This window comes from Oncorhynchus clarkii, chromosome 19, assembly GCF_045791955.1.
Source record: "Oncorhynchus clarkii lewisi isolate Uvic-CL-2024 chromosome 19, UVic_Ocla_1.0, whole genome shotgun sequence".
NCBI lineage: Eukaryota > Metazoa > Chordata > Actinopteri > Salmoniformes > Salmonidae > Oncorhynchus > Oncorhynchus clarkii.
Window position 1 is genome coordinate 3,369,103 of NC_092165.1, and position 23,882 is coordinate 3,392,984.

The window sequence follows — 23,882 nt, forward strand, 5'->3', positions numbered from 1 at the left end:
TACTGTGGTTGTTGTACTGTGGTTGTAAGGTTGTTGTACTGTGGTTGTGAGGTAATGACTACGTGTCTCTCCCAGTGTAAACTCGGCATAGTGAAGTTCATCGAGGCAGAACAGGTACCGGAGGTGGAGACGGTCATACACCTGGTGGTTGCCTCTAGCGACACAAGACACGGCGTTGCCACGGCCGCGGACCTGGAGCTCAAGAGCAAGCAGAGGTGGGTGTCTATGGGACTATTCTACTATTATGGGATGGTGAAATAGGGGCGCACCTCATTAGTCCATTTACAACATGCTACAGGATTTCGTTCTGGGTTCCCGGGAGTTCGTTCAGGGGTTCCCGGGAGTTCGTTCAGGGGTTCCCGGGGAGTTCGTTCTGGGGTTCCCCGGGGAGTTCGTTCTGGGGTTCCCCGGGGAGTTCGTTCTGGGGTTCCCCGGGGAGTTCGTTCTGGGGTTCCCCGGGGAGTTCGTTCTGGGGTTCCCCGGGGAGTTCGTTCTGGGGTTCCCCGGGGAGTTCGTTCTGGGGTTCCCCGGGGAGTTCGTTCTGGGGTTCCCCCGGGGAGTTCGTTCTGGGGTTCCCCCGGGGAGTTTGTTGATTTGTGATATGATGCCATGTGTTGTTGTGATGTTTGTTTTGCAGTATTATCGACTGGAACAACCCCCTGATCGTCAACAGGATGTACAAGGTCTACCTGGGAGACATCCCCCTCAAAACTAAGGTGTGGAAAGATTCCCATTCAAACTTGGTCTTGAAATGGAACCACTTCCTGACAGGAAGTGGCATTGCTGAGGCCGGAGGCCGAGATCTGTCCGGCACGGTCGCTACATTATCTTGATTGGTTGTATGTGTGTGTGTGTGTGAACAGTATCACACGTGCTGTGTCAAACTGTTGGTCCAACTCATGTCCTGTTATGTGACGTTATGTCACAGGGGGCCAGTCTGAAGAGGGAGCTGAAACATGAGCCGGTCAGCACCAGAGTCAAGATGAAGATCCTACCACATCTCTTACGCTCACGCCTCGCCGCTGAGTGCTTCCCGGCTAACATACAGGTACTGCTGTAGTGTGTGTGTGTGTGTTCTCTAATAAATCAACAGTTAACGTCCTGGAAATGTGTGTGTGTGTGTGTGTGCAAATCTTTTTGAATGTCCTTCCGCTGTCTTTCTCTCAAAGAAACCTTCATCACCTGTCTATTTCCTGTTTCTCTCCTCCTCCTCTCCTCTCTCTTCTCACTCTCTCCTCTCTCTTCTCACTCTCTCCTCTCTCTCTTCTCACTCTCTCCTCTCTCTCTTCTCACTCTCTCCTCTCTCTCTTCTCACTCTCTCTTCTCACTCTCTCCTCTCTCTCTTCTCACTCTCTCCTCTCTCTCTTCTCACTCTCTCCACTCTCTCTTCTCACTCTCTCCACTCTCTCTTCTCACTCTCTCCACTCTCTCTTCTCACTCTCTCCTCTCTCTCTTCTCACTCTCTCCTCTCGCTCTTCTCACTCTCTCCTCTCTCTCTTCTCACTCTCTCCTCTCTCTCTTCTCATCTCCTCCTCTTCTCTCTCTCTCTCCTCATCTCCTCCTCTTCTCTCTCTCTCGTCCTCTTCTATCTCTCCTCATCTCCTCCTCTTCTCTCTCTCCTCTCCCCAGGTGGTGTACGACGGTCTGTTTGGAGCCAACACCAACAACAAGCTACTCTCTCTTACACTTCAGTTTGTTCACCACATCTGTCAAGTGTAAGTACTGGTCCCAAGTCAGTTTCATCCAACCCTTCCTTATAGAGACAGTTACAGGTCCCAAGTCAGTTTCATCCAACCCTTCCTTATAGAGACAGTTACTGGTCCCAAGTCAGTTTCATCCAACCCTTCCTTTATAGAGACAGTTACAGTACTAAGGCTTTGTTTACACAGGCAGCCCAATTCTGATCTTTTGCCCAATCATTGAAAAAAATAATTTATTGGGCTGCCTGTGTAAACGCAGCCTAAGAGCTGGCCCTAGATCAGTTTGTCTTCTCAGTTCACCGTTACACAGAGCGAGAGATGGCCCTTAAGAGCTGGCCCTAGATCAGTTTGTCTTCTCAGTTCACCGTTACACAGAGCGAGAGATGGCCCTTAAGAGCTGGCCCTAGATCAGTTAGAGCAGTGGTCCCCATACAAGCAGAGATCTACCGCTCTGATTTTGTTATTACCTTGACTTAAACAATGTAAGCCTGTGCAACATGAACCCATTAAAACCAGTTCTGTAGCACTGAGGTTTGTGCAGTAAACTACAGGCCCAATACATTGTCACCACATACGGGCTTTGCTTGAATTTACCTGCCCAATGCATTGTTGTTCGGGACGTTAAAATATATATTTCAAAATTTGAGGTAGGCTATATGATCACGCCGGTAATAGATCAATTGTTGTATTACTTGTGAGGCACAGCTGAGTGAGCATACATTTAAATAATTAGCTTTTTATTTTACTGGGCTGATGGTGCCTGTATCTGAGGGTCAGTCTCAGCGGAGGGAGAGAGCAGCAGACTGAGGGTCAGTCTCAGCAGAGGGAGAGAGCAGCAGACAGACTCAGTCTCAGCAGAGGGAGAGAGCAGCAGACAGGGTCAGTCTCAGCAGAGGGAGAGAGCAGCAGGCTGAGGGTCAGTCTCAGCGGAGGGAGAGAGCAGCAGACTGAGGGTCAGTCTCAGCAGAGGGAGAGAGCAGCAGACTGAGGGTCAGTCTCAGCAGAGGGAGAGAGCAGCAGACTGAGGGTCAGTCTCAGCAGAGGGGGAGAGCAGCAGACTGAGGGTCAGTCTCAGCAGAGGGGGAGAGCAGCAGACTGAGGGTCAGTCTCAGCAGAGGGGGAGAGCAGCAGACTGAGGGTCAGTCTCAGCAGAGGGGGAGAGCAGCAGACTGAGGGTCAGTCTCAGCAGAGGGGGAGAGCAGCAGACTGAGGGTCAGTCTCAGCAGAGAGCAGCAGACTGAGGGTCAGTCTCAGCAGAGAGCAGCAGACTGAGGGTCAGTCTCAGCAGAGAGCAGCAGACTGAGGGTCAGTCTCAGCAGAGAGCAGCAGACTGAGGGTCAGTCTCAGCAGAGAGCAGCAGACTGAGGGTCAGTCTCAGCAGAGAGCAGCAGACTGAGGGTCAGTCTCAGCAGAGAGCAGCAGACTGAGGGTCAGTCTCAGCAGAGAGCAGCAGACTGAGGGTCAGTCTCAGCAGAGAGCAGCAGACTGAGGGTCAGTCTCAGCAGAGAGCAGCAGACTGAGGGTCAGTCTCAGCAGAGAGCAGCAGACTGAGGGTCAGTCTCAGCAGAGAGCAGCAGACTGAGGGTCAGTCTCAGCAGAGAGCAGCAGACTGAGGGTCAGTCTCAGCAGAGGGAGAGAGCAGCAGACTGAGGTTCAGTCTCAGCAGAGAGCAGCAGACTGAGGGTCAGTCTCAGCAGAGAGCAGCAGACTGAGGGTCAGTCTCAGCAGAGAGCAGCAGACTGAGGGTCAGTCTCAGCAGAGAGCAGCAGACTGAGGGTCAGTCTCAGCAGAGAGCAGCAGACTGAGGGTCAGTCTCAGCAGAGAGCAGCAGACTGAGGGTCAGTCTCAGCAGAGAGCAGCAGACTGAGGGTCAGTCTCAGCAGAGAGCAGCAGACTGAGGGTCAGTCTCAGCAGAGAGCAGCAGACTGAGGGTCAGTCTCAGCAGAGAGCAGCAGACTGAGGGTCAGTCTCAGCAGAGAGCAGCAGACTGAGGGTCAGTCTCAGCAGAGAGCAGCAGGCTGAGGTTCAGTCTCAGCAGAGGGAGAGAGCAGCAGGCTGAGGGTCAGTCTCAGCAGAGGGAGAGAGCAGCAGACTGAGGGTCAGTCTCAGCAGAGGGAGAGAGCAGCAGACTGAGGGTCCGTCTCTCAACAGTCATGGGTTTTGAAATCTCACAGTATCAACTTTGCCGTAGCTTTCTTATTGCCTGTTACGTTACTTCAGACTCGCTCATCTGACCAATCTGATTGGCTAGCGGTAGGCCTATAGTGCACTTGATTTCCTCCCCAGGCCCACCGGAGAGGGAAACAGTTTGCACATTCAGACACATGACATGGAAACAGTTTGCCTACCCAGCGCGCAGGGCAGCGGCTGAGTTGTCTGCACCGACCACCAACAACCCGAGACTAATAAAATAAACAAAATTAGGAACACAAGACTTTATCGTTGGGTTTTTTACAGAAATGTTTGGCAATCGACTAGATATGCCTTGGCGATCGACTAGAAATGCCTCGGCGGTCGACTAGAAATGCCTCGGAGGTCGACTAGAAATGCCTCGGCGGTCGACTAGAAATGCCTCGGCGGTCGACTAGAAATGCCTCGGCGGTCGACTAGAAATGCCTCGGCGGTCGACTAGAAATGCCTCGGCGGTCGACTAGAAATGCCTCGGCGGTCGACTAGAAATGCCTCGGCGGTCGACAAGTCATTTGAGATCGACCGGTTGATGACCACTAAGTTAGAAGTAAATGCTTCAATTACAAAAACGAGCTACAAAAATGAATTGAAGTGGTCATCAAAGGAGTGTGTGTGTGTGTGTGTGTGTGTGTGTGTGTGTGTGTGTGTGTGTGTGTGTGTGTGTGTGTGTGTGGGCTTTTCGTTCCAGCCCAACACTAACCCACACTAAAGCCTCTCCTAACATGTTGTGTCTCTCCTCTCTGACAGATGTCCTGACACCAACAAGCCACTGGGTCTGATGCTGCTGAATGGCCTCACCAAGCTCATCAATGAGTACAAGGAGGTAAAGCCATCAATCAATGTGTTTTTTTAATCTGGTTTCATCAACTACACGTTGTAGCTATTCTCCTTTTCAATGGTTGATGCTTTGCGTGCTCCTGGTATAGAGCATGATGGGATATGTTGTTGTTGTCTGGTGTTTGATTTGGCAGGATCCTAAGTTGCTGTGTATGGCCTACTCTGCTGTGGGGAAACTGTCCAGGTATTTCACAGTAAAAATCTGTCTATTTTAAAATGCGCTATGCCGAAATCGCTCCTCCGTTTCCTGTTTGCTAAAATTCGAATGGTTTGTCTCATCTCGGTTCCTGTGACAAAACTAACCAAGTGTAGTGTAGATAATCGTTGTTCCATCTAAAACGCTGTGAAAAATCTTCTCCATAAACCAAAAAATATTGTGTTTTCAGCTGTTTTGAAGCTGGTGTACAAAACCGAAAGCCCCCCCCCCCCCCCAAAAAAAAAAAACAACTTAAGACCGAGAAGCATAGAAATAGTGCACATAGAATAGATCTACCGCTTGTTGTCATGCCTTTCAATGAGAACCACATTATCTGTAACACACGTTTCTATGTGAATTTGGTCAGATTGCCCCCCAAAAAAGCTACACATTGGAGCTTTAACAACCAATAGTCTGTGTCTTGATTATAATTATGTTGATGTGAGTGATGATGATGATGATGATGATGATGATGATGTGATAGTGAGGGGATGTTTCCTCTCTTCTCAGTCGGATGCCCCAACTCTTCACCAAAGATATCGCTCTGGTCCAGCAGTTCTTTGAGGCCATGTGCAAGGTTGTTGTTCCTGCATCAAGACAAATCTATTTGAATACACTGTTTACCAACATTATAATATATATATTTATATATATATATATTGGACGAGACACGACACAAAGGCCTCTAAAACATAATTCAAGGTTTATGGCAGCGACCTTTTCATATATTCTAACCGTCCTCCTGCCCCGTCTGACCTTGCCTGTGTACAGGAGGAGCCTGATGTCCGTCTAGCCATCCAGGAGGCACTGTCTATGATGGTGGGAGCCTACGCTAACCTACAGGGGGCGCTACTGAACCTGATGGAAGCCCTGGTGGCAGCTTACATGGGCAAGGTAACAATAGATATGATTTCTCCTATGACACGTTAACCTACAGGAAGCTGTAGTCAACCGGATGGAAGCTCTGGTTTCTCCTATGACACGTTACCCTACAGGAAGCGGTAGTCAACCGGATGGAAGCTCTGGTTTCTCTTATGACGGGGGTAGGCAACTAGATTCAGCTGTGAGACGATTTGTCGGAGAGGATGATCAGGGGGCCGGAACTTAATTGCAGCAATTTGTAAAAGGCATTCAACACAACTAAGACCAACATTAGATTTTATTTGAAAATAACTCTAATTTCATACCTTGACTACGTTGAGACACCATCATATTCTTCTTTATAGATGGGAATACTTGAACAGATTTCCTAAACTAAACTCTGCTGTTGATTCTTCATGTCTTGTTTTGCCCTGGTTCTTGTTCCTTTGGGGGGGCTCCAACATAAACCCCCACAGTCCACCTGTTTCTGACCCCTGTCCTATGATCTCTCTATGATTTGTATATGAAATATTACTAGTTCTACTAGCTAGGATGTAGAAGAAACATGTGATTTAATTTACCAGGAATATATGGCGCGTGTTTTATATTGTGTCGTCATTGTAGGGAATACTGTTGTCCAAGTGTTCCAGAATGTCACTGTTGTCCAAGTGTTCCAGAATGTCACTGTTGTCCAAGTGTTCCAGAATGTCACTGTTGTCCAAGTGTTCCAGAATGTCACTGTTGTCCAAGTGTTCCAGAATGTCACTGTTGTCCAAGTGTTCCAGAATGTCACTGTTGTCCAAGTGTTCCAGAATGTCACTGTTGTCCAAGTGTTCCAGAATGTCACTGTTGTCCAAGTGTTCCAGAATGTCACTGTTGTCCAAGTGTTCCAGAATGTCACTGTTGTCCAAGTGTTCCAGAATGTCACTGTTGTCCAAGTGTTCCAGAATGTCACTGTTGTCCAAGTGTTCCAGAATGTCACTGTTGTCCAAGTGTTCCAGAATGTCACTGTTGTCCAAGTGTTCCAGAATGTCACTGTTGTCCAAGTGTTCCAGAATGTCACTGTTGTCCAAGTGTTCCAGAATGTCACTGTTGTCCAAGTGTTCCAGAATGTCACTGTTGTCCAAGTGTTCCAGAATGTCACTGTTGTCCAAGTGTTCCAGAATGTCACTGTTGTCCAAGTGTTCCAGAATGTCACTGTTGTCCAAGTGTTCCAGAATGTCACTGTTGTCCAAGTGTTCCAGAATGTCACTGTGTCTGAATATAGTGTTGCTGAAGAATCTAGATGATTTAAGTTGGAGTATTGCTTTCTGATTGGTCAGTCAAAGTTCTGAATATTGTGTTCTTCTGTGTTGTGATTGGTCAGCCTGAGGTGCAGGTGCGTCAGGTGGCAATGAAGTACGCCAGCACGGTATTCGCTTCTGATCACGTGCCCTCCAGATACTTGCTCCTATTGGCTGCTGGGGACCCGTAAGTCTCAACACTAGACATGCGCGCACACACACACTGAGAAAAAACATATAGGAAGTCTGTTATTATAGGAGAGAGGCCCAGTGTCCTGACCTCAGTGTCTCTATGGTGTGTTATTATAGGAGAGAGGCCCAGTGTCCTGACCTCGGTGTCTCTATGGTGTGTTATTATAGGAGAGAGGCCCAGTGTCCTGACCTCAGTGTCTCTATGGTGTGTTATTACAGGAGAGAGGCCCAGTGTCCTGACCTCAGTGTCTCTATGGTGTGTTATTATAGGAGAGAGGCCCAGTGTCTCTATGGTGTGTTATTACAGGAGAGAGGCCCAGTGTCTCTATGGTGTGTTATTACAGGAGAGAGGCCCAGTGTCTCTGGTGTGTTATTACAGGAGAGAGGCCCAGTGTCTCTATGGTGTGTTATTACAGGAGAGAGGCCCAGTGTCTCTATGGTGTGTTATTACAGGAGAGAGGCCCAGTGTCTCTATGGTGTGTTATTATAGGAGAGAGGCCCAGTGTCTCTATGGTGTGTTATTATAGGAGAGAGGCCCAGTGTCTCTATGGTGTGTTATTATAGGAGAGAGGCCCAGTGTCTCTATGGTGTGTTATTATAGGAGAGAGGCCCAGTGTCTCTATGGTGTGTTATTACAGGAGAGAGGCCCAGTGTCTCTATGGTGTGTTATTATAGGAGAGAGGCCCAGTGTCTCTATGGTGTGTTATTACAGGAGAGAGGCCCAGTGTCTCTATGGTGTGTTATTACAGAAGAGAGGCCCAGTGTCTCTATGGTGTGTTATTACAAGAGAGAGGCCCAGTGTCTCTGGTGTGTTATTACAGGAGAGAGGCCCAGTGTCTCTATGGTGTGTTATTACAGAAGAGAGGCCCAGTGTCTCTATGGTGTGTTATTACAGGAGAGAGGCCCAGTGTCTCTGGTGTGTTATTATAGGAGAGGGGCCCAGTGTCTCTATGGTGTGTTTATTACAGGAGAGAAGAGGTATGCAGCGAGGCCCAGCGTGTCCTGAGGGCTCTGCCTGCTAAGAACTCGGAGAAAGAGGGCCGTAAACCCATGCCCTCATTCCCTGACATGGTGGCCTACATCCAGGAGAAGGTGAGAGCGTAACCCCCCCTCCCCTCCCTTGTCCCAGATCGAGCCCCTGTCATTAGATAATTTACTCTCTAGGTAATGCAGAGGTACAGGTGTCTCAGCATTAGGTCTTCACAGCCCTGTTGATCTGTTCTTTAGGCTGCTCAGAGAATGAAGACGCCGGCTAAGTACACCGTGGGGACGTACACGCTCCCCTTCAACCCTTCTGCGTTTGGCGAGGTAAGACAAACCAATTCAACTACGTAGTTGTATGAACGTCCAAATCAAATCTAATTTATTTATATAGCCCTTCTTACATCAGCTGATATCTCAAAGTGCTGTACAGAAACCCAGCCTAAAACCCCCAAACAGCAAGCAATGCAGGTGTAGAAGCACGGTGGCTAGGAAAAAACTCCCTAGAAAGGCCTGGAACCTAGGAAGAAACCTAGAGAGGAACCAGGCTCTGTGTCCATGCTGTTTATGACTAGCCAAACCACAAAACAATTGAAGAGGGAAGTTTTAAAGAATGAAACGAAACACGGGGGGGACAAAACGATGGGGGCTTACAGACATGTACCTTTCCGCACTTCCTGTTAATAGACACGACTTCCTTTTCTAACCCCCCCGGGGTTTCCTGTCTCCAGATCGTGCTCTACCTGCGGATGTGTCTGGCCCACAGTGCCGGGGCCACGCCCGTCTCCAAGAGCCTGGCGGACATGCAGGACGACGCGCCTGCCATCGGACGCTACACGCACGCCCTGCTCTCCAACGAACCCCTGACCTCCCCGTCCTCCACTGGAACCAAGGGGGCAGAGGTCAACCCTGTGCAGGTCTACATGGAGTTACTGCAGCAGCTGCTGTCTGCTGTAGGAGGCGAGTGACGTGATGATGCCTTCCTTTTCTTTCCTTTGTTTCCTTATCTCGTCTCCTTGTCTCCTCGTCTCCAAATACTCACGTGTTTACAGGCCTGGGATCCAAAATGGTATGCTCCGTTTTGCCGTTGTTGATATTGGATTCCAGGCTAGTAAATGCATTATTCATACCTGTGAAAGATACCGTGGTATGCTAATTGACGCTACCAATGGAACATATTCATTGGAATGCTAATGCTACGCTAATTGACGCTATGTACTATATACTACTCAGATATAGTACCTTGATATGCTACATGCTAGGCCAATGCTAAGAAATGCTAGTCAATGCTACTAGTGTAAAATATACGTTGGTATGCTGCATGCTATGCAAATACTCACGTGTTTACAGGCCTGGGATCCACCGTTGTTGATATTGTGAAGTGAGCATATCTGTTTGGATTCCAGGCTAGTAAATACATCATTCATACCTTGTAACTGATACCAAAATGTATAGCTACATTTGTATGTTTTTTACATTTTTTAATTCTTGATTTTATTTTGATAGGAGTCCCTGTGATGTACTGTCTTCTGGAGGTGGTGTCTGTCTGTCCTCACAACCTGGCCCCCATTTTTATCCACAAGATCGACTGGATCAAGGTAAAAATCATGCTGCCGTGCTTTGCTAATTGATGCTACTACTGTAAAAGATACCATGGTATGCTAATTGACGCTACTTATGTAACCTATTAATTGGAAAGCTAATGCTACGCTAATTGACGCTATGTACTATACAACTCCGATATAGTACCTTGATATGCTACATACTAGGCCAATGCTAAGAAATGCTAGTCGATGCTAACGCTAGTCAATGCTACTACTGTAAAATATACATTGGTATGCTTCATGCTACGCTAACGCTAACCGATGCTACATCTGTAAAGGATACGTCGGTATGCTTCATGCTACGCTAACGCTAATACTACATTTCCCCTTCCGCAGAGTCTAATGAACACCAACAAGGAGGACCTAAGGGAGCTAGCAGCTCAGCTCTACGCTGTGGTGGTGTCCACCATGTCAGGAAACGAGCTGAAGACTGCCGTTCAGACGCTCATCAAGATCACTAAAGATACACACGTAGGTAGCCCCTCCCCCTCCTGTAGATACACACGTAGGTAGCCCCTCCCCCTCCTGTAGATACACACGTAGGTAGACCCTCCCCCTCCTGTAGATACACACGTAGGTAGACCCTCCCCCTCCTGTAGGTACACACGTACGTAGCCCCTCCCCCTCCTGTAGATACACACGTATGTAGCCCCTCCCCCTCCTGTAGATACACACGTATGTAGCCCCTCCCCCTCCTGTAGATACACACGTATGTAGCCCATCCCTCCTGTAGATACACACGTATGTAGGCCAAGGAGTGAAATGTTTATTTTCACATATATTTGCTGCACATAATAGGACCCAGTTTTTCCTGGTCTCAAAATGTGTTTTTTATACGGTCATTTTGAATGTAATGTACTGAAGCAAAAGTTGTCCCAGTTTCACTGAGCTGAAAGTAAAAACCTGTATTCCCTGTTGGAAACTGCAGAGCCCCGAGACCCAGCACGGAGCCATCATGGCGCTGGGCTACATGGTGGCCAGGTACATGAGCAAGAGGAAGTCCTTCGCCAACGGAGACTCCGCCCTCAACCGGGAACAGAGGATGAACGACACGCCCAAGGAGGACGAGGAGCTGGTCGCTATAGCAACCAAAGCCATCGGTAGGGTGACGGTCACCGTTGTTTATTTTTCAGATAATATTTACTCTTTTTTTTACAAAAAAATTATGCTAATTCACATTGTTACAAGAAATTACTCAAATGTATCATTTTTAAATATATTTGTGGAAAGAACACAGTTTAAGGATGAAAGGTGTAGTCGAGGCAGTAAAAGAGGACCTTTCGATCCAGGTTGGTTCATGTTGTGTGTGTGTGTGTGTGTGTGTTCCCAGGCTCTTTCCTAGACAGTGGTTCCCCTCTGCTCGCTGTCGCTGCTTGTACGGCCCTCGGGGAGATCGGGAGGAACGGGCCTCTGCTCATCCCTTCAGAAGGAGAGGGATTCACCAAACTCGCCGTGGTGGAGAAGATGCTGGCTCGCATCCCCTCTGGGAAAGAGACCCTCAAGGTAACCATGGATACAGCGGCGTTTCGATGTACAGATGGGTTGTGATGCTATACCGTGATAATTACACTCTGGGGATATTTTAAATGCGTTGTAAATGAATTGGTTTGGACCATTTTCATAATGGACATAACTATTGATGTGAAGAGAGACTCGAATCCAACTCCCTTTCTGTCTGTTCAGGAGGAGAGGATCCATCCAGACTGTTAGGTAGACAGGTGTAGTTAGATGTGGTCTCTGTCTGTTCAGGAGGAGAGGAGCCATCCAGACTGTTAGGTAGACAGGTGTAGATGTGGTCTCTGTCTGTCCAGATGAAGGAGAGGATCCATCCAGACTGTTAGGTAGACAGGTGTAGTTAATAGTTAGATGTATTCATGTGGTCTCTGTCTGTTCAGATGAAGGAGAGGATCCATCCAGACTGTTAGGTAGACAGGTGTAGTTAATAGATAGATGTATTCATGTGGTCTCTGTCTGTTCAGATGAAGGAGAGAGCCATCCAGACTGTTAGGTAGACAGGTGTAGTTAATAGTTAGATGTATTCATGTGGTCTCTTGTCTGTTCAGATGAAGGAGAGAGCCATCCAGACTCTGGGTTATCTACCAGTGGGGGATGGAGACTTTGCCCACCAGAAGAAGCTGCTGCAGGGGCTCATGGACTCTGTGGAGGTAAGGGGACTGGCTCTCATTTTAATGGAGCCTTTTAAGACCTTTATGAAGCTTCATAAAACACTCATAAAGCTTCATAGGACCTTTGATGCTTCATAAGACACTCGTAAAGCTTCATAATACCTAAATTAAGCTTCATAAAGCTTCATAGGACCTTCATGAAGCTTCATAAGACCTTGTTTATCATGCAGAAAGAACTGACATGAGAAACAAGAATTTAACCCTTTCCTCTTCCCACCTCACTCTCTCTCTCTCTCGCCCTCCTCTCTCTCTCTCTCGCCCTCCACCTCTGTTTCTCCCTCTTCCTCTCCCCCCCCCCCTCTCTGTCTCCCAGGCCAAACAGGTAGAACTACAGTTTACAGTAGGTGAGGCCATCACCAGTGCTGCTATAGGGACCAGTTCTGGAGCTGCCAGGGACCCCTGGACCTGTACTGAGGAGCAATACAGTCCCCCAGACAGTAAGACTACACACAGTGGTTCAATCCACAGTGGTTCAACCCCTCAATCCACAGTGGTTCCACCCTTCAATCCACAGTGGTTTAATCCACAGTGGTTCAATCCACAGTGGTTCAATCCACAGTGGTTTAATCCACAGTGGTTTAATCCACAGTGGTTTAATCCACAGTGGTTCAATCCACAGTGGTTCAATCCACAGTGGTTTAATCCACAGTGGTTTAATCCACAGTGGTTTAATCCACAGTGGTTCAATCCACAGTGGTTTAATCCACAGTGGTTCAATCCACAGTGGTTCAATCCACAGTGGTTCAATCCACAGTGGTTTAATCCACAGTGGTTTAATCCACAGTGGTTCAATCCACAGTGGTTTAATCCACAGTGGTTCAAGCCTTCCTGTGGTGTGAAACACAGCTCTGACTGATTTTGGTTCTTGTCTTTGTAATGCGTTTTCTATTGGTTGTTTTTACTGTCCTAACTGTCCAATCCTCTTGTCTCCCTGTCAGATGTGGAGAGTAACGATGTGGTTCCGTGGGTGCTGAACTCCATCCTGGCTAAGTACATCCCAAGTCAAAACCCCCACGTCAGACAGGCTGCCTGTATATGGCTGCTCTCTCTGGTGAAGAAGCTGCACCAGCACAAAGAGATCAGGGTACGGACACTAGGGGTCAGGGGTTAGGGGGGTCAAGAAGCTGCACCAGAACAAAGAGATCGGGGTACGGACACTAGGGGTCGGGGGTCAAGAAGCTGCACCAGCACAAAGAGATCAGGGTACGGACACTAGGGGTCAGGGGTCAAGAAGCTGCACCAGCACAAAGAGATCAGGGTACGGACACTAGGGGTCGGGGGTCAAGAAGCTGCACCAGCACAAAGAGATCAGGGTACGGACACTAGGGGTCAGGAGTTAGGGGTCGGGGGTCAAGAAGCTGCACCAGCACAAAGAGATCAGGGTACGGACACTAGGGGTCAGGAGTTAGGGGTCGGGGGTCAAGAAGCTGCACCAGCGCAAAGAGATCAGGGTACGGACACTAGGGGTCAGGGGTCAAGAAGCTGCACCAGCACAAAGAGATCAGGGTACGGACACTAGGGGTCAGGAGTTAGGGGTCGGGGGTCAAGAAGCTGCACCAGTGCAAAGAGATCAGGGTACGGACACTAGGGGTCAGGGTTCAAGAAGCTGCACCAGCGCAAAGAGATCAGGGTACGGACACTAGGGGTTAGGGGTCGGGGGTCAAGAAGCTGCACCAGCACAAAGAGATCAGGGTACAGTATGACTGGCTGGGGGTTAGGGCTGGGGGGGGTCAAGGGCTCAGACTTGATTGAAAGGTCAAGAGTGGTGGGGGGGGTCAAATGTCAAGTCTGAGATCCAAGATCACAGAGGAAAGTGACGGAGAACTAAATTCCTTGTGAGTTATTGATTCTCTTGAACGTTTTGTCTCATCTTCCAGTCTCACCTGAAGGAGATCCAGACGGCTTTCATCTCCATCCTGTCAGACCCTGATGGTGAGTCAACGACTCCATGATCACTCAGACCACAATAATAAGCTCAATGGGGGTAACACAGTGGACCATAGGACTGATGGGGGTAACACAGTGGACCATAGGACTGATGTGTGTAGAATGGGGGTAACACAGTGGATCATAGGACTGATGTGTGTAGAATGGGGGTAACACAGTGGATCATAGGACTGATGTGTGTAGAATGGGGGTAACACAGTGGATCATAGGACTAATGTGTGATTGTGTAGAATGGGGGTAACACAGTGGATCATAGGACTGATGGGGGTAACAGTGGATCATAGGACTGATGTGTGTAGAATGGGGGTAACACAGTGGATCATAGGACTGATGGGGGTAACAGTGGATCATAGGACTGATGTGTGTAGAATGGGGGTAACACAGTGGATCATAGGACTGATGTGTGATTGTGTAGAATGGGGGTAACACAGTGGATCATAGGACTGATGTGTGATTGTGTAGAATGGGGGTAACACAGTGGATCATAGGACTGATGGGGTAACAGTGGATCATAGGACTGATGTGTGTAGAATGGGGGTAACACAGTGGATCGTAGGACTGATGTGTATAGAATGGGGGTAACACAGTGGATCGTAGGACTGATGTGTGTAGAATGGGGGTAACAGTGGATCATAGGACTGATGTGTGTAGTATGGGGGTAACACAGTGGATCGTAGGACTGATGTGTGATTGATTGTCTGATGGTAAATCCAGCACAACCATTCATCCATCTAAACCCTGATCCATATATCCACCCACTCAAGACCTAGGTATTGTTCTTGTCTTCTCTTCCCATCTTCTCTCCTCTCCTGATACCCCTCTTCTCTCTCGCTCCTCCCCTGATCACCCTCCTCTCTCTCCCTCTCTCCTCCCCCGATCACCCTCCTCTTTCTCTCTCGCTCCTCCCCTGATCACCCTCCTCTCTCTCTCTCTCGCTCCTCCCCTGATCACCCTCCTCTCTCTCCCTCTCTCCTCCCCTGATCACCCTCCTCTCTCTCCCTCTCTCCTCCCCTGATCACCCTCCTCTCTCTCCCTCTCTCCTCCCGATACCCCTCTTCTCTGTCTCTCTCCTCCCCCGATACCCCTCTTCTCTCTCTCTCCTCCCCTGATACCCCTCTTCTCTCTCTCTCCTCCCCTGATACCCCTCTTCTCTCTCTCTCTCTCCTCCCCTGATACCCCTCTTCTCTCTCTCTCTCTCCTCCCCTGATACCCCCCCTCTCTCTCTCTCTCCTCCCCTGATACCCCCCCTCTCTCTCTCTCTCCTCCCCTGATACCCCTCTTCTCTCACTACTCTCTACTCTCTACTCTCCTCCAGAGTTGAGTCAGGACGTGGCATCTAAAGGTCTTGGTCTAGTCTATGAGATGGGAGGAGAGGGAGACCAGCAGGAACTGGTGTCTACACTGGTCGAAACACTGATGACTGGCAAGAGGTGAGAGAGATGGCGGGGGACCTAATCAACACGAGTGAAATGCACCTGTTGTGTTTGTAATCCTGAGGTCATGAATGACCTGCTGCACACCGGCCTAATTTAGATTTAAAACAAAACAATACTAGTGAAACGACTGTCTTCACACTTTTTAACCAAATCAATGTCGAGTTTAAAAAAAAATTTGCTACGGACTGTTGCTATCGGTTACCTTTTTTAATCAGCCCGTACTAAACATGTAGCGTCGTGTTGTTGACGTGTTCAGGGTGAAGCATGCCGTGTCGGAGGACACCAAGGACTGTTGCTATCGGTTACCTTTTTTAATCAGCCCGTACTAAACATGTAGCGTCGTGTTGTTGACGTGTTCAGGGTGAGTGAAGCATGCCGTGTCGGAGGACACCGAGGACTGTTGCTATCGGTTACCTTTTTTAATCAGCCCGTACTCAACATGTAGCGTCGTGTTGTTGACGTGTTCAGGGTGAAGCATGCCGTGTCGGAGGACACCGAGGACTGTTGCTATCGGTTACCTTTTTTAATCAGCCCGTACTAAACGTGTAGCGTCGTGTTGTTGACGTGTTCAGGGTGAGTGAAGCATGCCGTGTCGGAGGACACCGAGGACTGTTGCTATCGGTTACCTTTTTTAATCAGCCCGTACTAAACATGTAGCGTCGTGTTGTTGACGTGTTCAGGGTGAAGCATGCCGTGTCGGAGGACACCAAGGACTGTTGCTATCGGTTACCTTTTTTAATCAGCCCGTACTAAACATGTAGCGTCGTGTTGTTGACGTGTTCAGGGTGAGTGAAGCATGCCGTGTCGGAGGACACCGAGGACTGTTGCTATCGGTTACCTTTTTTAATCAGCCCGTACTAAACATGTAGCGTCGTGTTGTTGACGTGTTCAGGGTGAGTGAAGCATGCCGTGTCGGAGGACACCGAGGACTGTTGCTATCGGTTACCTTTTTTAATCAGCCCGTACTAAACATGTAGCGTCGTGTTGTTGACGTGTTCAGGGTGAAGCATGCCGTGTCGGAGGACACCGAGGACTGTTGCTATCGGTTACCTTTTTTAATCAGCCCGTACTAAACATTTAGCTTCGTGTTGTTGACGTGTTCAGGGTGAAGCATGCCGTGTCGGAGGACACCGAGGTGTTCCAGGGAGAGGCTCTGGGGAAAGCACCGGACGGACACGGACTCTCCACCTACAAGGAGCTGTGCTCATTGGCCAGTGACCTCAACCAACCGGATCTGGTCTACAAGTTCATGAACCTAGCCAATCACCACGCCATGTGGAATTCCCGCAAGGTACAACCAGGAAGTGAACATGTAGCTCGTGTAATAATATGAATGAATAGGTTGAGAAAAAACAACATTGTATTAGAAACATGAATTAAAACTGGTTGTTGTTGTTGTTGTCTTTGAACAGATTCTAATCAAAATAACGACACATTCAGAGACCTGATTTGACTTGTTGTTACTTTTCAAACACTCAGTAGTTTTTGTCACTAGTGGTGATCACTCTCCTTTCTCTCCTTTCTCTCCTTTCTCTCCTTTCTCTCTTTTTCTCTCTTTTTCTCTCCTCTCTTTCTCTCTTTTTCTCTCTTTTTCTCTCCTCTCTTTCTCTCTCTTTCTCTCTCTTTCTCTCTCTTTCTCTCTCTTTCTCTCTCTTTCTCTCTCTTTCTCTCTCTTTTTCTCTCTTTCTCTCTCTTTCTCTCTCTTTCTCTCTCTTTCTCTCTCTTTTTCTCTCTTTCTCTCTCTTTCTCTCTCTTTTTCTCTCTTCCTCTCTCTTTCTCTCCTCTCTTTCTCCCTCTTTCTCCCTCTTTCTCTCTTCTCTCTTTTTTCCTCTTTTTCTCTCCTCTCTTTCTTTCTCTCTTTTCACTTCTTTCTCTGCCAGGGAGCAGCGTTTGGGTTCAACATCATAGCAGCGAAGGCAGGAGAGCAGCTCGCCCCCTACCTGCCCCAGCTGGTACCACGTCTGTACCGATACCAGTTTGATCCCAACCTGGGCATCAGGACGGCCATGACCTCCATCTGGGATGCTCTGGTCACTGACAAGAACATGGTACACACACGCACACATTACCACGGTACACACACATTACCACGGTACACACACACATTACCACGGTACACACACACATTACCACGGTACACACACATTACCACGGTGTACACACACACACACACACATTACCATGGTACACACACACACACACACATTACCACGGTACACACACACAAATTACCACGGTACACACACACACATTACCACGGTACACACACACATTACCACGGTACACACACACATTACCACGGTACACACACATTACCACGGTACACACACACACACACATTACCACGGTACACACACACACACACACACACACACACATTACCACGGTACACACACACACATTACCACGGTACACACACACACACACACATTACCACGGTACACACACACACACACACACACACATTACCACGGTACACACACACACACACACACACTACCACGGTACACACACATATTACCACGGTACCCACACACACACACACACTACCACGTTATAGAAATACACAATCGCGCACTCACCTTCTCTCCATCTCTCTACCCCCCCCTCTCTCTCTACCCCCCCTCTCTCTCTCTACCCCCTCCCTGTCTACCCCCCCTCCCTGTCTACCCCCTCCCTGTCTACCCCCCCTCTCTCTACCCCCCCCCTCTCTCTCTACCCCCTCCCTGTCTACCCCCCCTCCCTCTCTCTCTACCCCCTCCCTGTCTACCCCCCCTCCCTGTCTACCCCCTCCCTGTCTACCCCCCCTCTCTCTACCCCCCCCCTCTCTCTCTACCCCCCCCTCCCCCCAGGTGGATAAGTATCTGAAGGAGATCCTCCAGGATGTGATATCTAACCTGACCAATAACATCTGGAGGGCCCGGGAGTCCGCCTGCCTCGCTCTCAACGACCTCATCCGAGGACGCAACGCCGACGACCTCATCGACCACCTGGAGGAGATCTGGGAGACCCTGTTCAGGGTTCTGGACGACATCAAGGTGCGCTCACACACACAGCTGTAAACACACACAACCACAAACAGACTATTCCTATTATAGTATATTATTATAGCTGGGGGGGGGCATCAGATGGGTTGTTATAGCTGGGGGGGGGGGGGGGGCATCAGATGGGTTGTTATAGCTGGGGGGGGGCATCAGATGGGTTGTTATAGCTGGGTGGGGGAATCAGATGGGTTGTTATAGCTGGGGGGGGGCATCAGATGGGTTGTTATAGCTGGGGGGGGGGGGGGGGGGCGTCAGATGGGTTGTTATAGCTGAGGGGGGGGGCATCAGATGGGTTGTTATAGCTGGGGGGGGGGCATCAGATGGGTTGTTATAGCTGGGGGGGGGGGGGGGGGCATCAGATGGGTTGTTATAGCTGGGGGGGGGCATCAGATGGGTTGTTATAGCTGGGGGGGGGGGGGGGCATCAGATGGGTTGTTATAGCTGGGGGGGGGGGGGGGGGAATCAGATGGGTTGTTATAGCTGGGGGGGGGGGGGAATCAGATGGGTTGTTATAGCTGGGGGGGGGGCATCAGATGGGTTGTTATAGCTGGGGGGGGGGGGGCATCAGATGGGTTGTTATAGCTGGGGGGGGGGGGGGCATCAGATGGGTTGTTATAGCTGGGGGGGGGGGGGGGCATCAGATGGGTTGTTATAGCTGGGGGGGGGTGGCATCAGATGGGTTGTTATAGCTGGGGGGGGGCATCAGATGGGTTGTTATAGCTGGGGGGGGTGGGGGCATCAGATGGGTTGTTATAGCTGGGGGGGGCATCAGATGGGTTATTATAGCTGGGGGGGGGCGTCGGATGGGTTATTATAGCTGGGGGGGGGGCGTCGGATGGGTTATTATAGCTGGGGGGGGGCGTCGGATGGGTTATTATAGCTGGGGGGGGGCGTCGGATGGGTTATTATAGCTGGGGGGGGGCGTCGGATGGGTTATTATAGCTGGGGGGGGGCGTCGGATGGGTTATTATAGCTGGGGGGGGCGTCGGATGGGTTATTATAGCTGGGGGGGGGCGTCGGATGGGTTATTATAGCTGGGGGGGGGCGTCGGATGGGTTATTATAGCTGGGGGGGGGCGTCGGATGGGTTATTATAGCTGGGGGGGGGAGTCGGATGGGTTATTATAGCTGGGGGGGGCGTCGGATGGGTTATTATAGCTGGGGGGGGCGTCGGATGGGTTATTATAGCTGGGGGGGGTCGGATGGGTTATTATAGCTGGGGGGGGGCATCAGATGGGTTGTTATAGCTGGGGGGGGTGGGGGCATCAGATGGGTTGTTATAGCTGGGGGGGGGCATCAGATGGGTTGTTATAGCTGGGGGGGGTGGGGGCATCAGATGGGTTGTTATAGCTGGGGGGGGGCATCAGATGGGTTATTATAGCTGGGGGGGGGCGTCGGATGGGTTATTATAGCTGGGGGGGGGCGTCGGATGGGTTATTATAGCTGGGGGGGGCGTCGGATGGGTTATTATAGCTAGGGGGGGGCGTCGGATGGGTTATTATAGCTGGGGGGGGGCGTCGGATGGGTTATTATAGCTGGGGGGGGGCGTCGGATGGGTTATTATAGCTGGGGGGGGGGAGTCGGATGGGTTATTATAGCTGGGGGGGGCGTCGGATGGGTTATTATAGCTGGGGGGGCGTCGGATGGGTTATTATAGCTGGGGGGGGCGTCGGATGGGTTATTATAGCTGGGGGGGGTCGGATGGGTTATTATAGCTGGGGGGGTAGTGTCTGTGGGGTTGTTGTGCTGACCTGTGTATTGTCTGTCTAACAGGAGTCTGTCAGGAAGGCTGCTGATATAACCCTCAAAACACTGAGTAAGGTAAGGAGGCTTTACTGTGTGTGTGACATCTCCAGGTGTGTGTGTGACATCTCCAGGTGTGTTTGTGACATCTACAGGTGTGTGTGTGTGACATCTCCAGGTGTGTGTGTGTGACATTAATCTCTCTCTTGTCTCCGTGTGTGTGTGTGACATCTACAGGTGTGTGTGTGTGTGTGACATCTACAGGTGTGTGTGTGACATTAATCTCTCTCTGTCTCCAGGTGTGTACTAGGATGTGTGAGTCGTCAGGTTTAGCAGCCCAGAGGACTGTAGCTGTTCTGTTACCAACCCTCCTGGATAAAGGCATCGTCAGCAACGTGCCTGAGGTCCGCTCTCTCAGGTACGCCTCCACATGTGTGTGTTCATTGGTCTCTGTATATAATCTCTCGCTCTGTCGGTCTCTCGCTCTGTCGCTCTGTCGGCCTCTCTCTCGCGCTCGCGCTCTCGGTCTCTCTCTCTCTCTCTCTATATGAATAAAATGTTAAACTTTTAGAGACATTGTTGGCCGTAGCAGTTAAGCAGCCCTCTTCCCTCCAGTATCCAGACCCTGGTGAAGGTGTCTAAGACAGCTGGTAATAGGTTGAAGCCCCACGCCCCTCGTCTGATCCCAGCACTCCTGGAGGCTCTCAGTGTCCTGGAGCCACAGGTCCTCAACTACCTCAGCCTCCGAGCCACGGAGCAGGAGAAGGTAACGTACACACAGAGAGAACACACCTACTAAACCTCAGCCTCCGAGCAGGAGAAGGTAACGTACACACAGAGAGAACACACTTACTAAACCTCAGCCTCCGAGCCACGGAGCAGGAGAAGGTAACGTACACACAGAGAGAACACACTTACTAAACCTCAGCCTCCGAGCAGGAGAAGGTAACGTACACACAGAGAGAACACACTTACTAAACCTCAGCCTCCGAGCAGGAGAAGGTAACGTACACACAGAGAGAACACACCTACTAAACCTCAGCCTCCGAGCCACGGAGCAGGAGAAGGTAACGTACACACAGAGAGAACACACCTACTAAACCTCAGCCTCCGAGCCACGGAGCAGGAGAAGGTAACGTACACACAGAGAGAACACACCTACTAAACCTCAGCCTTCGAGCAGGAGAAGGTACATACCACACACACAGACTATAACTGCAGTTTCTCCAGAGGTGTGATTATCGGCAGTAATTGACGGTCTCTCTCTCTCTTTCTGTCTCTCTGTATGTCTGTCTCTCGCGCTCTCTCCCTCTCTCTGTCTCCCTCTCTCTCTCTCTCTCTCTCTCTCTCTCTCTCTCTCTCTCTCTCTCTCTCTCTCTCTCTCTCTCTCTCTCTCTCTCTCTCTCTCTCTCTCTCTGTTTCTCCAGAGTGCCATGGATGCTGCCAGACTCAGTGCTGCCAAGTCCTCCCCCATGATGGAGACCATCAACATGTGTCTGCAGCACCTGGACGTGTCTGTTCTGGGGGAGCTGGTCCCCAGACTCTGTGACCTACTGAAGAGTGGAGTGGGTCTGGGCACCAAGGTAACACCCTCTCTCACCAACCTGAATACTGAACCGTGTCTGTCTCAGCCTGACGAGTTGGACACGTTGTCGGAAAGTCAAATCCTCTGCTGTTTTCCTTGGTGATAAACTGCATATTGTGTCTTAATGCTCCCCCTATGGCCCCCCCTCCCACCTGGTGTTACCCTGCCCCCCAACTGGTGTTACCCTACCCCCCCCCCCCCCCCCTGCAACCCTGAACATGTGACCATTTAAACACTGTCTCCTCCAATCACACCTGCAGCCCTGAACATGTGACCAGTAAACAGTCTGAATCTGAATGAATGTCACAATACCAGTCTCTCCCCTTGTTGTTCCAGGGTGGTTGTGCCAGTGTGATCGTGTCCCTCACCGTCCAGTGTCCCCAGGACCTCACCCCCTACTCAGGTAACCACATTACCCTCTGGGGTACAGGTAGACTTTACCGTACCGACCCCCCAGATGTCCTGTCTGGTCAACAGCCAGAAGGAAAAATGGAGAGATGGAGTAGGGGGTTCTGTCTTGGTCAGTTCACTACAACCTCTCCTCTATGGACTGGTTTCCCTGGACTGGGCCTTCTTTACTGTCTCTGTCATGATGTGTGTTCTGTGTGTGTGTGTGTGTGTGTGTGTCTCTGTGTGTGTGTGTGTGTGTGAGACAGGTAAACTGATGAGTGCCCTACTGAATGGGATCCATGACCGTAGCAGTGTGGTCCAGAAAGCCTTCTCCTTCGCTCTGGGACATCTAGTCAGGGTGAGTAGGATGGTGTTATCTAACTAACTGCATCAGTGTTAGTTTATATATATATATATATATATATATATATGTATGTATGTATGTATGTATATATATATGTGTGTGTATATATGTATATGTGTAAATGTACACACACACACACAGTGGGGCAAAAAAGTATTTAGTCAGCCACCAATTGGGCAAGTTCTCCCACTTAAAAAGATGAGAGAGGCCTGTAATTTTAGTCTTCAGTCTTCCCAGCCTGGTGCAGGTCTACAATTTTGTTTCTGGTGTCCTTTGACTGCAATCTTGCTTGTTTATAGGTGACCAAATACTTATTTTCCACCATAATTTGCAAATAAATTCATAAAAAATCCTACAATGTGATTTTTTTCTAATTTTGTCTGTCATCGTTGAAGTGTACCTATGATGAAAATTACAGGCCTCTCTCATCTTTTTAAGTGGGAGAACTTGCACAATTGGTGGCTGACTAAATACTTTTTTGCCCCACTGTGTGTGTGTGTGTGTGTGTGTGTATCACAAAAGTGAGTACACCCCTCACATTTGTGTAAATATTTGAGTATATCTTTTCATGTGACAACACTGAAGAAATTACACTTTGCTACAATATAAAGTAGTGAGTGTACAGCTTGTATAACAGTGTACATTTGCTGTCCCCTCAAAATAACTCAACACACAGACATTAATGTCTAAACCGCTTCCACCCCTAAGTGGAAATGTCCAAATTGGGCCCAAGTAGCCATTTTCCCTCCCCGGTGTCATGTGACTCGTTTAACCTGAAGTCAGGACTGGTTTCATTCACCTGACTGGTTTCATTCACCTGACTGGTTTCATTCACCTGACTGGTTTCATTCACCTGACTGGTGTATTAATCGAACTGTCTTGTCTCCTCAGACAGCGAAGGGCAGCAGTGTAGAGAAACTCCTACTGAAACTCAACACCTGGTACCTGGAGAAAGAAGGTGAGACAACAGGATCTGTCCCGTCTACTTCCTCCTCTTATTGCCCAGTCCCCCAAAACAACCACGAGACACTGCTCCTAGATCAGCGGTGTCCGGCTCACTTCCTGGAGGGCCGAGTTATTGCCCAGTTCCCCAAAACAACCACGAGACACTGCTCCTAGATCAGCGGTGTCCGGCTCACTTCCTGGAGGGCCGAGTTATTGCCCAGTCCCCCAAAACAACCACGAGACACTGCTCCTAGATCAGCGGTGTCCGGCTCACTTCCTGGAGGGCCGAGTTATTGCCCAGTCCCCCAAAACAACCACGAGACACTGCTCCTAGATAGCGGTGTCCGGCTCACTTCCTGGAGGGCCCGAGCGTCTGCGGGAATTCACTTGGTCGTTGAT

At 49.6% G+C, this 23,882-nt stretch overlaps 1 protein-coding gene across 3 annotated transcripts in view; it reads left to right on the forward strand.

Moving 5' to 3' along the window:
* LOC139374588 (proteasome adapter and scaffold protein ECM29-like) overlaps positions 1–23,882 on the forward strand; it is a 47,705-nt gene that overhangs the window by 11,574 nt on the left and 12,249 nt on the right. For all 3 annotated transcript variants that reach the window (XR_011627695.1, XM_071115604.1, XM_071115605.1), the window contains 31 exons: positions 76–215; positions 638–716; positions 929–1,048; positions 1,630–1,715; positions 4,638–4,713; positions 4,862–4,911; positions 5,434–5,500; positions 5,695–5,817; positions 7,151–7,254; positions 8,228–8,351; positions 8,487–8,567; positions 8,972–9,200; positions 9,747–9,838; positions 10,181–10,315; positions 10,773–10,944; positions 11,175–11,347; positions 11,908–12,009; positions 12,344–12,467; positions 12,969–13,114; positions 13,908–13,962; positions 15,293–15,407; positions 16,518–16,704; positions 17,294–17,461; positions 18,266–18,451; positions 20,230–20,277; positions 20,499–20,617; positions 20,815–20,965; positions 21,627–21,782; positions 22,121–22,187; positions 22,441–22,532; positions 23,430–23,496. Coding sequence is in view for 2 of the 3 variants with exons in the window: in XM_071115604.1 (XP_070971705.1) it covers positions 76–215; positions 638–716; positions 929–1,048; positions 1,630–1,715; positions 4,638–4,713; positions 4,862–4,911; positions 5,434–5,500; positions 5,695–5,817; positions 7,151–7,254; positions 8,228–8,351; positions 8,487–8,567; positions 8,972–9,200; positions 9,747–9,838; positions 10,181–10,315; positions 10,773–10,944; positions 11,175–11,347; positions 11,908–12,009; positions 12,344–12,467; positions 12,969–13,114; positions 13,908–13,962; positions 15,293–15,407; positions 16,518–16,704; positions 17,294–17,461; positions 18,266–18,451; positions 20,230–20,277; positions 20,499–20,617; positions 20,815–20,965; positions 21,627–21,782; positions 22,121–22,187; positions 22,441–22,532; positions 23,430–23,496 (3,634 nt within the window). In the remaining variant the exon portion in view is untranslated. The remainder of the gene's footprint in view (positions 1–75; positions 216–637; positions 717–928; positions 1,049–1,629; positions 1,716–4,637; positions 4,714–4,861; positions 4,912–5,433; positions 5,501–5,694; positions 5,818–7,150; positions 7,255–8,227; positions 8,352–8,486; positions 8,568–8,971; positions 9,201–9,746; positions 9,839–10,180; positions 10,316–10,772; positions 10,945–11,174; positions 11,348–11,907; positions 12,010–12,343; positions 12,468–12,968; positions 13,115–13,907; positions 13,963–15,292; positions 15,408–16,517; positions 16,705–17,293; positions 17,462–18,265; positions 18,452–20,229; positions 20,278–20,498; positions 20,618–20,814; positions 20,966–21,626; positions 21,783–22,120; positions 22,188–22,440; positions 22,533–23,429; positions 23,497–23,882) is intronic.